The 15722-nt window shown below is 36.5% G+C and overlaps 1 protein-coding gene across 1 annotated transcript in view; it reads left to right on the forward strand.

Moving 5' to 3' along the window:
• Window positions 1-15510, forward strand: part of LOC125024969 (HEAT repeat-containing protein 3-like) — a 17578-nt gene extending 2068 nt beyond the window's left edge. The window contains exons 2-12 of the mRNA XM_047612775.1: window positions 2270-2442; window positions 3174-3374; window positions 3785-4032; window positions 4267-4500; window positions 4685-4794; window positions 5011-5132; window positions 5302-5444; window positions 5827-5933; window positions 8648-8815; window positions 13709-13858; window positions 14067-15510. Of these exons, the coding sequence (XP_047468731.1) occupies window positions 2270-2442; window positions 3174-3374; window positions 3785-4032; window positions 4267-4500; window positions 4685-4794; window positions 5011-5132; window positions 5302-5444; window positions 5827-5933; window positions 8648-8815; window positions 13709-13858; window positions 14067-14186 (1776 nt within the window). The 3' untranslated portion in view covers window positions 14187-15510. The remainder of the gene's footprint in view (window positions 1-2269; window positions 2443-3173; window positions 3375-3784; window positions 4033-4266; window positions 4501-4684; window positions 4795-5010; window positions 5133-5301; window positions 5445-5826; window positions 5934-8647; window positions 8816-13708; window positions 13859-14066) is intronic.
• The last annotated feature ends 212 nt before the right edge of the window (window positions 15511-15722 follow it).

Here is a 15722-nt window from a genome sequence, read left to right on the forward strand (position 1 = left end):
TTACCTTCCTCAAGGAAATTTCCATACTGAAGGCAAACCCTCACAGTCCTTTCATCAACACATGCTATATTTCAAACAAAATTATATTTTCTGATTGTGTTTAGTGTAATGAAGTGCATTTACATAGTATGAGTATAATAAGAATTAGGATATCATACCGCAACCAAATATTTCTTAGTCAGTCACATGGTTACAGGCTTATAGTATACAGAAATTAGGGAAGTACAGCAGTTGGTAGGGGGTCTGAGGGCAAAGCCCCCTGGGTTACGAAGGTTTTTTGTTCATACAGTGATCTCTGTGGTAGTTTGTGGGTGGGTAGGATGGGGTTTATGTGTTTGAGTTGGGGCTAATATCTATTGAATGTGGTCCTATTGTAAACTTTCACTGCCTTGCCTTTTGGAATAAAATCCTCATTTGTTAAGGGTCTTAATGTCTTTAAGGTAAAACCCCTTAGATAATGGGTAATTTTTTAGCTTCACAAAGACATCCAAACTTACAATTATCAACACCATAATATGCATGAATCTCTTATTATTTTCCAACACAAATGATATAGATGAAAAAAATGGGTAATGTCGATGAGATTAAGTCCATATTACTCCAGCCATTCCTGGGAAATCCACAAACATTGCAGTAAGAACTAAAAACCTTTCTAACCTGAGGCTTTGCCCCCAGACCCCCATCTGATTGGTGTATTTCCCTGCTGAGGGCTCTGCCCCTGGACCCCCACCTGATTGCTGTGGACTTATTTTCTGTGCGGTATTTGTTGTGACCTATTTTCTTCATTTTTTAGATTATTTTTTTGCCTGTACAGATTATTTCATGTATTTTTGAGGGTAGTTTTTATCTCTGATTATTATAGTGACATTATATACATGTTTTTGTAAATGTATACCAAATATTATGTGTTGCACATCTTTCTTATTACTAATTTGCAAAGGTAATGCCATACAAGAAAACTGGATTATTTTTGGTCATTCTGCCCATTACAGGCAATTTATATATAGTTTAGTATTTTCTTTGAAATGTAATATGAAGTCACTATATCCATAGTCACACCCAACACAAGGGGCCACTCTCAATTTAGTTTGCGACAAGGGTCGAAATGACAGGTGTACTAAAAAGTTCCAGAATGTACGTCTATGTAAAACAAGTGATGTTCAGCAAGTACATATATTAAAGTATTATTGTGTAAAACAAAATTGTAAGAAAATGTGCAAGAAAGTTAAATACTTGTGGTTTATGACAGATGTAAAAGCAGCATTAGTTTAAGGGTAATTAGCTTAAGACTAGTTAGTATGGACTTAATTGACATTAACTTTAAGAGGTTAGTAGGTACATGGAAATTATATTAACATAGTTATAGTAATGCCTCTTTCTAAAGTTTTAAGTATGGCTGTATCTGAATGGAGTAGGAAGGTGTTCTACTTTACTACACTGTCAAGTACAACTTGAAAAATGTAGTCAAAGCCATATGTATGAAGAGAATCTTGACACCCGGGCTTGGGCCATAAGCTTGGCCATTATCTATAACTCGACACCTAGCTGCCATGAGTTAATAATTTAGGTTTTCTAAAGGAAGCAGTGATGAAAACAAAATGATCATTTTTAAAAGGTATTAATGAACTAATATATACTTTGCTTTTAGAAGCAAAGTATTTAGAAGTTTTTTGTTTTTGTTTTTTTGGTAAAATTGATCTAATTATTAAACATGGTTGAGTATTACAAGTAAAAAATCCTGCTAAAATGAGTTAAATAACGTAGAGGGAGACTTTAAGATATTTCTTACCTCACATTAACTAGTTATTCAATTTTTTTTCTTAGGCAAGTTGTCAGACTTCATTTCAGAGAGGCAGTAATAATTTTTCTCATAGAAATGCCATGGGGGAAAGTTAGAATCAACAGGCACTGGAAAGCAAAGACACTGGTAGATGAGAGAATCTATTTTATGCATGGCTATGTGACACTTGCAGGCAATCAGCAGGAAGGTTTTTTTTCAGGGCACATTATTTGCCTTATTTCCATTTTGGCTTTGATTCCAAGCAGCAACATGCAGTGGTCACAAAACTTCTGTGGCTGTTTTCATGATTTCATGTTGATATTGCTTAGTTCACTTCAGTATGGAGCTCTGATAACCGTTCTGGTAATACAGACTTACCTCCATTATTGATATGCCTTTTTACACGTGTCATAGGATTAATTTCTAAGAACACTGAATTTACTGTGTGGTATATCATTAATTTTTTTTTTTTTTTTTTTTTTTTTTCAGTTATCTAGTGTGATTGTTGAGGACAGAGTAGATGGCCTGAACACTCTGGCAGCTCTTGCATTGGATGAAGAAAGTTTGACTATAATTGTGAAAGATATGATGGTGGAGAAGGTAGCGCCATTACTAAAAGACAGCAGTGTTGATGTCAGACTAGCAGCAGCAGGAGCTTTGAGGTGAGTTAAACCTTGTGTGTTGAAGGGACTTGGAGAGACAGATAAATGGACTGAAAGAAATACACATGTATGAATATTTATATTCATAGTCTATATTTTCTCAATTTTAACTTTAACCCATTGGATCGGGGTGATTGTCACTTTATAAACAAATTTGGCTAAGGGCTGAGGTGATGGGAGTGCCATCATGAAAAATTTGGAAGGCTTAGGTGATGGGAATGACTTGCCATGAGTGTACAAAGCTCTTGGAGGAAGATTAGACTCATGGGGCATTAAGAAATGGGTTCTTGAATTATTTCATTAGTAAACTAGAGTTCACTGATGGACTATGGCTGGAAGAGTGTCAACACTAGGGAGGACACTATTTCCATGCCCATGATCCTATTCCTGCCCTCTGTGACTGGTAGGACAGGTTGTGTTGCAAACAATTGAATAATACAAAAACTATTTTAAAAATAACACAAATACCATAGAGTTACTTATTCTCATTGTTTTTGTACAGAGTTTTAGACTACCTAGGAAGATGATATGGAGTCTTACCATCTTGTTACAGCAAATCAAATGATGTAGACATTGAAAACTGCCCAAAAAATTAAAATGCTTATGCAGAAAAAGATATAACAACATTGCAAAGAGAAGGAAAGGAGTCTTGATACTGCAAGTGGGTTGGCTGGGCCTAAAAGCCAAACTCTTTGCTAGATCTGACACTTTCCCTTTCATAACAATTCTAGGAACATTAGTGCTGGAGGCACTGATGAGGTTGTAGAGGCAATGGTCCAACAGGATGTGTTATCACCGCTCTCAAAACTGCTCCAGGACTATAGGGAACCCTGGACCCCAGCACAGAAAGATCAAGATGCTTTGCAAACAGGTCGCAAAGATCCACAGACTGAAGTTTTTATTCAAGCTACTCATCTTTTGTGGAATCTCTGGTGGGTTTTCTGTTTATAAGTGTCTATTATACCCTTAAAAAGGTAAAGATTTTGATAATATATCTTTGTTACATATTACAGAAATAATGAAATACGATAATAGATCTGTGTTACATATTACAGAAGTAATGAAATGCTGTCATACAGAATAGGAGGATATGAGTTAGTTCTTGTCAGTGTATTTTTATAACTACTTATAATGCTTCAGTTGGGTGTGCTAAGTAATTGTGTGTGTATATATATATTTATATATATATATATATATATATATATATATATATATATATATATATATATTTATATATAATTTTTGATTCTTTCTTAATATATTTTTTTGTTTCACATCAGCTAAGTATTTGTCAATTAGTAATGTGAATAATAAGATCATATTTTTATATTTTCCTCCCAAGTGAGTGCAATGAAGAGGCTATGAAAACCTTCAATCATGATGGATTGGTCCATATTCTCCTCCTTCACCTGGACCCAACAACTTGGGGAAACAATCTAGCTCTGGCTGCTGCAGAGTGCCTTCTGTGTGTCTCAGAGAACAACTCAAATGCAGCATCGGTACTCCTTCCAGCGGCAGACTCCTTGGTGTCCTATATCTCCAGACCGACAGATTCGGCTGTGGATATTCGATTTGCAATAACTATTGCCGGTGTGTATATATAAAAAGTTTTCTTATTTTGAATATCAGTTTTCCCTTTTTGTGTTCTCTTGTAAGTTTTTGTAATCTTGTGTTTCATCTATATTTTATGTATGTGAGCACATTTATTTTGATAAATAGATATTGCTTCAGAACAGAGTGATGACATACCTGGGTAGAGACAAAATTTCTTTAAGTGTGTACTATTATCAAACTCAGAAGTATTAAAGCTTATTATTATTCCAGGTTTGCTTTTGAACATTAATTACTGCACAACTGGTGGTGACAACTTTCAGCTAGTCCTCCGGCTACTTTCTACAGTATTAGAAACAGATACAGTTGGTCTGGTAGTGGAATATTGCCAGAGTGCCAATGCTGACAATGGTATCAAGCCATCCATGACACCCCAAGATCAAGAGCACCTTATAACAGCCCAGCAATTAGCACTAGAAATTCTCTCAAATATCTGCTGCTCTGATGGTAAGAAAAAGAAAAGAAATCATTCATTGGATATGTTAATTTTAGACTGGTTTATATTAATTTAGGTTTAATTTTTTTTAAAGCTTGAGAAATTCGTAATTTAAGTTTTTGAAGTGATTTTTTAAGAATTTGAGTACCCTAATTTTCATATTTGCTTACTGAACTACTGGACTTTCTTCAACAGATGATGATGACAGTTGGGATGAATGTGAAAGTGAATCAGTAGATGGAGCAGAAAATGGTATGGAAGATGATACTATGGAATTAGAAGACAGACTTTCACTGCCACCAGAGGTATTTAAAATCTTTATTCCTCAAGACTAATATTTTTTGTATATAAGAATAGATGAATATTAAATCTTGTTTACATTTTACATGAACAGAACTTGGATTACAGAAGAAAGAAATATTAGCAGTTAGGAAAAAGAAAAAAAATATCCATGCAATCTCCATAACCCTCAGGATTTTTCCAAAGACTCGGTTTTTCTTATAACATATATTTTGTTTCAGGTTTTAGAAGGTATAAAACATTTTCAGTTGTTTAAAAAAACACTGAAGAAAGCAAACTACCCAGAAGAAGATACATGCCAAGCTCTTCAGAATTTGAAGTATGGACCATCACTACTTAACAAGTGAGTGTAGTTTGCTTGAATGGTGCTTATATGCTTCTAAGGATTTACCCTTCCTTTCCTTCCTGTTTGTAACTATTTTCAGAACAGAAATTGGAAAAAAGTATATGTGTACGCATATGAATATATATATGCGTGTATGTATTAATATATTAAACTCCTTAATTTTCAGATTGTCTGCATTAAGAGTACGAGCTTTACTTAGTCTCCAGAATATGGTTGGGTCGCTAGATCATTCCGAGTTAGGAGGATCAGAGTTGATGTACTCCACTTGGGTCAATTTAGGCATCATAGCCTTCAAGACCAACTGTGGTGGTGAGTATTGGGACAGTATTTAGGAAATAATGGTATTTATTTCTAAAAGACTGTGATTTCTTTGATCTTGTCTGGCTGCTTAGCTTGAAAATACAACAAGTATTCATCTTTCACCTAGGGCGCTTTTAATATTTGATGGTTGTAGAGGTAAAATTTGCACTCCAGATTTTGTATCTTATGCTTATCACATAATTGTTGAACAGTAGCATCAGAGTTGAAAAAAATTACTGTTGTCACAAAAAATAGAGACTGGGAGAGATAGGCAGAAAGACAGGCAGAGAGAGTTGGTAATTAATCTTTTTAAGACATTGAGCTAATTAGGTTCTGAAAATAAGATTGTCTATTCTTTTTATTTTTTATTATTGTTCTTGTTTGCCTTCAGATAACCAGCTTGTAGAGGCAGCTGCAGGAGCTATGAGAGCAGTCCTAGACCGCTTGAGTCAGGATAAATGTGAGAAGCTGGCAGGTATCATGCAGGAAGACCTTCAGGTAGATATTTATGCATCATCTATTTTGTAATTTTGTGGGGTTAAATTGCACCTGTTTATCACTTGTATCAGTATAAAATCTGTTTATCCTATTGGATCCGGGTGCTTAGAGGCACACTCATAGACTAAATCCAGGAATTAGGCCTTCTCACAGGTGTGTGGCTTGTAGGTCTGGCTGACATAAACTGTCATGTGTAATGTTAAGATTCCTTCCATTAACTCTTTTCTGCAGAAGCATTTTTGCTTTATGATGCCATTGGCCCTTTTCTGCAGAAACATTTTTGCTACTTTCTGAGGTCTAGATTTGTTACGCTGTATCAAGATGGTAATAGACTATTTTTGTTAAGTAGACTCCAGTTATCTCTCCTGGTAGTTTAAACTCTGTACATTACAAGGAACATTAATACTGGTCTCTTGCTATATCAAAATGGAAAGACCACTTCCTACCTTATAACAAAGTTATCTTTTTGTGGGACATATTGGTATTTTGTCAACACATCTGTTGATTGTCTCAGTAGATGTTAAACTGAGGTAATATGGGGAATTTAGAAGGAGGTTTACAGTTGAAGCTGTTAAGAGCAGGAAACAAGCAACAGATCACAGATGTCAGGTGAATCTTCAGCTTATGTCTGATACATGTTGTTTTATAATCTTGCTTATGACTGAAACACATTTCTTGCTCTATGAAGTTATTCATTCTAATTCACGTCTTTTTCTAGTTTGGATCCTAGGGAATTTTTTGGGGAAAAATATTAACAAAATATGGGGGCAGATTATCTCTCTGATAAAAACAATTAGAATTGGACCCATTATCAAGTTCTGCTATCGTAAATTTCCGCTACAGTGTGCAACATGGTAGCTGAGGGTTAGATGTAGTGTTTAGTCAGTATTTGAAGATAGAAAGGAAAGAATCCCAAGCTTTAGACTTTTCTGCAGCACTGGTCACATGTATTTGATTATCGATGGGTGTGATGTGTGAGCAGTTGGAAGCGAAATAATACAAGTCAATTAAGTTTGTTTAACTCATTCATACAAGATGATATCTTTTCATGTCATGGCAAAAATTTCCTTTACACCAGGTGACATCTAAGCATTGCTGGTCATCAGCTGGACAATAATTTAGATAACGTACCTAAAAATTAACTCAAAATTTTACCTGTCATCACTGGGTCCAGCTTCATGTGTCACTCTCATGAGTATTATATTATTGTATTATGAATAGTTAATCTTAATCTTGCTGAAGAGCCCTGGTATGTTTGTAGAGAAACCTGTATTCAAAGCCATAGAAGAATGTATTAGAGAGACCAGTTCCTTTTTGCCCTCTTATGGATAGTTCATCTTGCTGAACAGCTGTGGCATGGTTGTATAAGAACATATATTCTAAGCTGCAGGACAATGTGGTACAGTAGCAGGTTTCTTTAACCCTAGCATGAAGCCAGTACTCACAGATGAGTTGACTGAGAGCAGCTGACTAGGCCAAGACTTGTATTATTAGATATGGTTTATCCTAATATGTCAGAATGTTCATAAAACGTGCTCGGTATCGTATCTGACTTTTATTTTATTAATGATTTTTTTAAAATTATTTTTAGACTGATATACTGCATTCTCCTTGTCCATTGAATCCCCTATCTATTAGATTAGAAATAATTAAATTGAAAAGTTGTTTTCTAATGTTATAATTATTATTATCTATTTTGTGCATAAACAGTTTTTGCTTTTTTGCCATTTTCCAGTATCAATATTTGTCATTTAATATGCTGTATCCAGGTGGTAATAGGCTTTTACCATACACAGACTCCATATCATCTCTCTAGGTAGTCCATAAGTCAGTGCAATTATTTGTCATAATATTGTTTTGTATATTCAGTTTTCTGTAATACAACCTGTGCCAATCACGGCAGGTAGGAGTAGGATCCAGACCATGGAAATGGTGTTCTCTCTAAAGACAGCACTCTCCCTGTTATGGCTCACAGATGGTACAGCTGGCCAAATAAATTCAAGGCCACTCTAAGGTTATCATGCTTGGGTTTTATCTGGTAACAATATCAACTCTGATGTTAAATAATTTAAAAAAAGAAATCCAAGTGAATTATGCCATTCATATTTTGATATATGAAGTGAAAAGTATAAGAAAGCACATGAAAAACAAATGTTCCTTGTTTTAATTTTTAAATTATTAGATGGATATCCCAAAAATCTGATGTTATAAAACCAACAAAAAGGTATATGGGATAAAACTTGATATTCCAAAATTATATGAGAACTGCATACAAAAGCCAAAGAAAAATAGTGTGGAGTAAATATACAAAGATAATAACAGTAAAGATTTTTTACACCAATGCAATAATAAGTTAAGAACCTATAAAAGGTTAGTGTTTCATTTCTAACAATAATGATGGTGATGATGAGGAGGAGCATGTTTGTATATATATGTATAATAGAAATTTGAATAATAAGTCATTCTCTCTCAAGCTATACATGTTTGATACTTTGAGATGAAGTTATGTAGTTTTTTATGGTTACATATATGTTTGTTTCTTCCTTTCTTTTTATTATTATTTATTTATTTATTTTATTTATTTTTTTTTTTTTCATAGAGCAACACCAAGTTTAACAATTATATTACCAGCAAAAAGCATGCATTAAAAAAAATATTTCCTCATAAATATGTAGGATTAATAGAAGGTTTAAAATCGGTTTTCTTTTTTACAGCTAATCTTTGAGGCAGGTGTATCATGCCCGATGGCTAGTGTGCGAGCAAACCTAGCTCGCATGGTAGGGATGCTTGGCTGTCTCATGGTCACACAGAACAATGAAACTGCTTTGTACTCTGGAACTGCACAACCTGTACTGGTTGCAGCAACAGAGTATTTGCTCAGGGTAAGTAGTTGTTACTCTGAAAATAAAAAAAATTAATATTTGTTGCTCACAAAAATTTGTTGGGTTTTAGCATTCAAGGCTATGTTTATTTAAGAAGTGTTAGCTAACGAAATATCTCGAGTTTTCCATACAACGTAATATTGTTTTTTTTATATACCTGAGAATATTTAGACAGTGATTAGTGCTAGTAAATCAATTCATTACATTAGAATAGTTGTTTCTTCAGTACATGACATCCATATTGCTAAAAAATATTAATTCAATTATGTCTTGCGATTATAGTGTCAGATATCTCTAAACAGAAAACCTCTAATGAGTGATCCCCCCCAATCTCTTAGCAGTTGTTGTCATGGGGGGGGGGGAGGGGCTTAGGAGACAGACTGAGGGATCACCCTTACCTTGGACCTCAGCCCTCAGCTTAACTAATTTTGTATAGTCTTCTCTCCCTTTCCTTTTCCTTGTTGTCCCCAACCCCTTCCCCTGTCTAATTCCTAAGATGTAAGAGCTGTGTTGAAAGGATAAAAGGCTGACTTTGTGCCAGTCATGAATGGCCTCTGATGGAGCCTTGGGCATGGTATTCCCTTGGTTAATTGTCTAGCCCTTATCCCTCATGGGGACCCTGAGGACCAGACCTTCTATCTTCCCCACATATTTCAGGCTTACCATGGCCAGTAATGGAGATTTTGTACCCTTATTAGGGGCAATGGGACTTGGCCCTTTATCGACTAGCCTCCATGAATCTTAACTCCTGGTTTACCAACTCCTGACTCTCCTTTGAGCATGGCTCTGACCATACAGCAACACCCCCTTCCTCGTAACTTGCTGACAACTTGACCCATCCTGAAATATCTACCCAGGTTATAACTCCCATTCTTCCTTACTCCCAATAGCCTCCACCCCATCTCTACCACAATTGTCTTCATTTTCTACCTCCTCGCTCTTCAACTCTTCAACCTCATTGCCCTCCCCTCCAGAGTACTACCTCATTCCACACCACTCTCTCTTCCTCCCATCCTCATCCCTCTACAAATGCCACCTCTACAAAGCTTTTGACTACTGTTTATTCCAGTCAGGTGGGATCAATTTTTTGTGATTCCCCTATGGCCCTTACTCTGACATTACCTCTTCTTTCAACAATGCCTCCTAAAACAAGTAGGCAAGGATTCCTTCTGTAGCAGTCCCTTATCAGTTACAACTGAGTCCGAAGCCTATGCACTATCTACCCTTGTTGACCTTACTGGTAAGCCTATTCCTGCCTAACCCCACTCCTCTCATAATACTTGAACTGTTTTCACCTCCCAGGGTGATTGCCCTGTCAGTGACAAGGTTTAATCATCAGACAATAACCACCCTGTCAATGTCAGAAATATCAGCATTTTAGCCACCCTGCAAAGCACTGCTGCTCCACAGCCCACAGCTGACTTCCCTGCCTGATCATGACCATTCAAACTGCCCTGCACATTCATGTACATGTGCTAGTTTTGGTGGCTCTCATAATTTATTTTATAAGAACTGCCTACAATTTTGAGTCTGAGGTAGCAGTTCTCAGATACAGACTTGGCCTCACTCTACGAGAGGCCAAATAGGAAGCACTCCAATGAGGTTTTTCTATCACTCACTACTCCAATGCTGTCCTTTGCTCCACTTCTCTCCCCTCTACCCAAGTTGTCTTTATATAACTCTTCCTCTACTCCTCACCTTCCCACCTCTACTTCTCCTATCTCCCAGTCAAATCATTTTTCCATTCTAAATCCAGATACTCCAGTATCCATAACCCCCCCCCCCCCCCCCCCCTTTGTCTGCCCATCCTCTTCACCTTGCATATCACACCAGACAATCTAAACGCCTCAGATTGTTATCTTTTCTTCATTTCCACATAAAAATCCCTTTAGTTCCCAAACCTTCTCACCCAACTCCCCTTGAGAATATCCAAAACTTCCTAAGCATGTCCCAAGAGAATGCTCCTCTTTCTCATCCATCATATCTCTACTCCCATTCTGTCTACATTCAAAGTGACTACCAACATCCTCTCCTTCTCCACCTACATCAACCCCACTTCCTACCCCCCTATCCATTCCACCCCCTCCTGAATACTTACATGAATCTTTTTTATCACAACAATGTCCTTCCCCAGATCCCACCTTCGATGAACCTCTTGATACTACACTGCCTTCCCCCTTTCCCCTACCTCAATTCCCGGGTACTCCTCTTCCTACTTCTCTGACATTCATTTCTTCCCTTATTACCCATTAATTGCTTCAAAATGGTTCTTGTACAGTGGAATATTCTAGGTTTCATGTTCACAGACCTAATCTTTGTCACCTCTTGTCTTCCTACATTATCTGTCTCCAACAGACTTTTCTAACACTTCCTCTTGTACAAATTCTAAATAATCATTTTGTATCATTCCCTTACTCTTTCTATCTCTTCTATACTTGTCCATCAAAAAACATAGTACACTATACCTCCCTCTCTGACTACTGTCCCTTGCACAGTTATTCACATCTTTCTTCACTACTGGCTCACAATAGTTTCAATTTACTTTTCCCCTACTCTTCCCATTGACTTTTTATGGCCTTTGAAAATTTACTTTCTCAACTTCAACCACTATTCCTCATAGTTGGTGATTTCAACTGTCAAAATAACCTTTGGGATGACTCCACCACTACTTCCCGAACCTGTTCCCTGGAACACTTTCTTTCTAACACAGACCTTATATTTCTTATTTCAGAATGCCCCACCCACTTTGACATGTGTACCCAAACCTTTTCATGCCTTGACCTTTCTCTTTACTCTCCTTCCCTTCATCTAGACTTTCATTGGTCATTGATTATCTTCCTATTCTCTCCTATTTCCTCTGTACCACTCCCCAACCCTCATGCTGGCATAATTTTACCTCTCTCTCTCTCTCTACTCTTCCTCTTCCTCCATCCTCAGACATGCTTTCATGTTATATGCTCAATGTTCTTAGTACTGCCTTTACAGCCATTCCTCAAGCTTTGATTGAAGCGTGCAGTAAGTGAAACACTCCCAGCCAGTCATCAGCCCTAATCAATATTAACCCGTTTCTGCCGGGTGAAGAAAATAGATTAATGGCAACAAACAGAGCTAACTACATCAAGCCGAATGCCTGGCTCATAGCGCTTTGGCGTGTCACTGCGGCATACAGCCCCACTCTGCAGATTGAGCGATTTCTTATGACAGTGCAAGGTGTGGCCTGGCAGAAACAGGTTAAAAGAGCATCTACTCGACTACACAGCACAATCCAAAGCGCTGTTAAACCAGCTGGCAAAATTATGTTTCTTCAGTTACCTCCTTGACACCTCTTTCTACAGTCTGGCATAGAATCCATAAATTATCAGGGAAACATCCCGCTCATCCTGCCCTTTTCTACAATTTTTGGACAACTGGAAACTTTCCTTCTCATTGACTTGAAGCACTTATCCTACCTTTCCTTCAACCTAATGAATCTGACATCCTCCCTTAAAACTGCTGTCCCATTGCTCTAACTGTTTATGTAAATTGCAAGACAGAATGGTAAATTTACACTTAATATAGTACCTTGAATCCCATAGCCTTTACTATTCTTTTTAATTTGGATTCTGTCATGCTTGAAGCACAGCTAACCCAATTGCACATTTTGAAAATTACATCAAATTTTCCTTTGCATGCTATTACTCAGTATTAGCCATTTCCTTTGACCAAGAAACGGCATAAGATAATACACGGCAATACTACATTCTTCATCAACTATCATCACATGGCATAGGAGGGAACATGGGTGTGTACATTAACCCATCACCGCCAGGTGAACAGAAATCCCTGAGTGTGATAAACTCTGGTGATTTCTGGCAACGGCCAGACACTGTCCCACTCCATGTGCTCTGGTGCGCCACCATGCGTACAGACGTACCCCGCAGACCAAGTGGTTTGATAGGGTGGCAATACACGTCCAGATCGGATTAAATCTTTCCTTTCCAATCCTACCTTCTGAGTTAAATTTTGCCCCTTCAACTTTATCATCTTTTCCTCAGAACCAGAACCACATTGTTCCTTTTAGCTGTAAACATCTTAATTTAGATACCACCAGATATTCAGTCTTCCCTGTATGTTAATGATTTTATCATCTATGCCTCAGGCCCTTCCATACCAGTTCTCTGTCAACTAATCCAGTCTGCAGTATCTTTAATCTTGCCAAATCCCTCTCCATCTTTTTTTTCTTTTTTTTTTTTATCACACATAGGTTCTCAACCTCCACTCTCTTTATATGATACTCCACTCCACTTCCGTTCGTCAGGAAAATTCCTTGGTGTCATTTTTGACTGAACTTTCGTGGCGAGACCATCAAAGGAAAAATAAGCCACCACCTCTGTCTCCTACACTCTTTCTATATATCCTGAGGTTCAGACTGCAAAACTCTCCTCCATCTCTATACTACCCTGCTCCTCTCCACTCTCGAGTATGGATGCCATATATGCTCTTCTGTTTCTACCTATATTCTTCCTCACCTTGATGCTATCCATCTCTGCAGTCTATGTCTAGCCCTAGGTGCATTACCTTTAGATGCCATTCCCTTCTTTCTTTCTGGAGCTATGCACATTTTCATTAATTTTATCTAAGCTAACTGTCCCTCAATCCCTTTTTCCTACCATTACCTCTTCTCCACACCTATCTACTCCTTTCTCTGTTCACATTGATGCACTTCTTTCCCATTCACTCTTTCCTCACCTCTGATCCCTGCCCTTTTCTGCCCATAAAAACCTGCCCTGGCTTGTACCTTCTTCCTGTATCTGCTCTGTTTTCCTTGATACACCAAAGTCAGATCCCAATCCTTTGCCATCAGAATAGACACTGGGAAAAGCCTTCCATTCAAAATCCATTGTTTTCTTACAGGTAGCAGGTCATGATAAGGAACTCTGGGTATCAGCAGAAGCACTTGATGTGATTATTGATTTGTTCTCGGATGACAAAACTGATAAATTGGCTCACCAAGTACACTTGGTAGACACATTAAAAGAAATCCAACCGCAATTTAAGTCTAGGGTAAGTATCATTTTGTGTTGTTGATGTCTGAAAATGCAAAGAATATGTATTTCTGAGCAGGCCTTGAAAATATACTGGTGAATTTGTCAGTAAAGTTGTTCCCAAAGTAAGACTGCCTATGGAAGGAGACTATTTTTTAACTTATTAATGCTTTGTTTAATATGTAGCATATTTAGGGGAAAAATATTCAATTTAATTTTTTTTTCAGCACCAGCAGCAAAAGAAGAAGCTTGGAGACCACAGAGCTTTGGTGCTGACAGTGAGAGACAACCTTGTTGCTTTTATCAAGTACAAAGGACCCAGAGCTGCCAAATTCAGAAACACTTGAGGAATTAGATATATAAACAGTGCTTTATAGCATTCATCACTGTAGATCTTGGCATGAATTTTTCAAAAGTACATTGTGGTTGTGTGAGATTTTTTTGTGTGTTTGATGTTCAATTAAAGTGTCATATGTTACTAAATTATTCCAGTTATGTCAGTGCAGAACACAATTCTGTCATAAAAAATTCCCCGAAACTGGAGCTCATCTTGTACATTAAGTATAAAATCCAAACCATAATATAACTTCTGGGGTATCTCATCTTAAGACAAACATGCCATTTTTCTCTTGGTAATGTTCATTGTATGATTATTGAGATATTTCCTTTTTCCATTATTGTCTCACCCTGTTACCCCGTGTCTTACAGTCATTTTGTTTTCAGTATGTTTTCTTGGTGTTCTGTATAATTTAAGGGATATTTTCTGTATTGAACATATTGAAATCAAGCTTCATTTCTACTAAGGGTTTGCTTATTTTATACAAAAACTCAAGGTGAACATTGATATTTTTCATGATGCTGTATAACCCAAATGTATACCATATGATATAGTGTGCATGCAGTGATGAAGGCAATTAGAACTTAATCCATTATGGAAATATTGCATAATAAGAATAGAGATGTTTGTAACCTTCCCAGATCGGTTTGCTTTCATCAGATTTTATCATTGCTAACTTCCTTGCAAAATTTTCTGAGAGCCTCTCTGTTAAAGTGTCATATTAAGATCCAGCGAACTATTCAAAGGGGGAGCCAGTTTCATTATTCTATTATTTAAAACCTTTAACCAATTTCTAAGCATACATCTATATCTATAGGTTCAAGATTTTCACTGCTTTTATTTTCATATGCTCTGAGGTTTTGAAATCTGCTTCTGCACTTTGTGAAATTTTATTCAATGCACTCTTGATTAAAACCAATACATGTAATTTCTTTCATGTTTACATGAGTTGATATATGTAATTGAGAAAAGTTAAGTATTAGTTTTATCCAGTATTATTATGTTTTCATGAGAGAATTTCCAATCCCTGAGATACAGTAATAAAATACTGTCAGTTCTATTATCCAAGAGTATGCATAGAATCCTAATTTCCAAATAGTATCAGTGAGATTCAACATTAAAATATGTGACAATGTATCTGAGAAAAATGTGATGTAGGCAACTTCTCAATAAGTTTTGTTTGTTATGATGCATATTTGATTATATATGCAGCAATTAAATATTAACCCATCTGTGTATTATGTTACACAGTATTCACTGGGATAGTTTTTGTAATGTTTATATATTTTTTATTAGTGAAAAAAATCAAATGATATATATATGAAAGAATAAAAGATTAAAAAAAAATATTCTGATGTATTATTTTCACCTCAAAAGGAGTATTTGTTTAAATAATTTTTAGGTTCAATAACTAAGCTTGATTTTCCTTGTATAGTGTCAGAATACTCTTCAAGTATAGCACACAGTTTTGGTAATCCAGAACTGGGTTGTACTGTTAGCTCTGAGTTCTTTGGTGAATGATGTAATCTTTCAAGCATTCAAAATT

This window comes from Penaeus chinensis, chromosome 4, assembly GCF_019202785.1.
Source record: "Penaeus chinensis breed Huanghai No. 1 chromosome 4, ASM1920278v2, whole genome shotgun sequence".
NCBI lineage: Eukaryota > Metazoa > Arthropoda > Malacostraca > Decapoda > Penaeidae > Penaeus > Penaeus chinensis.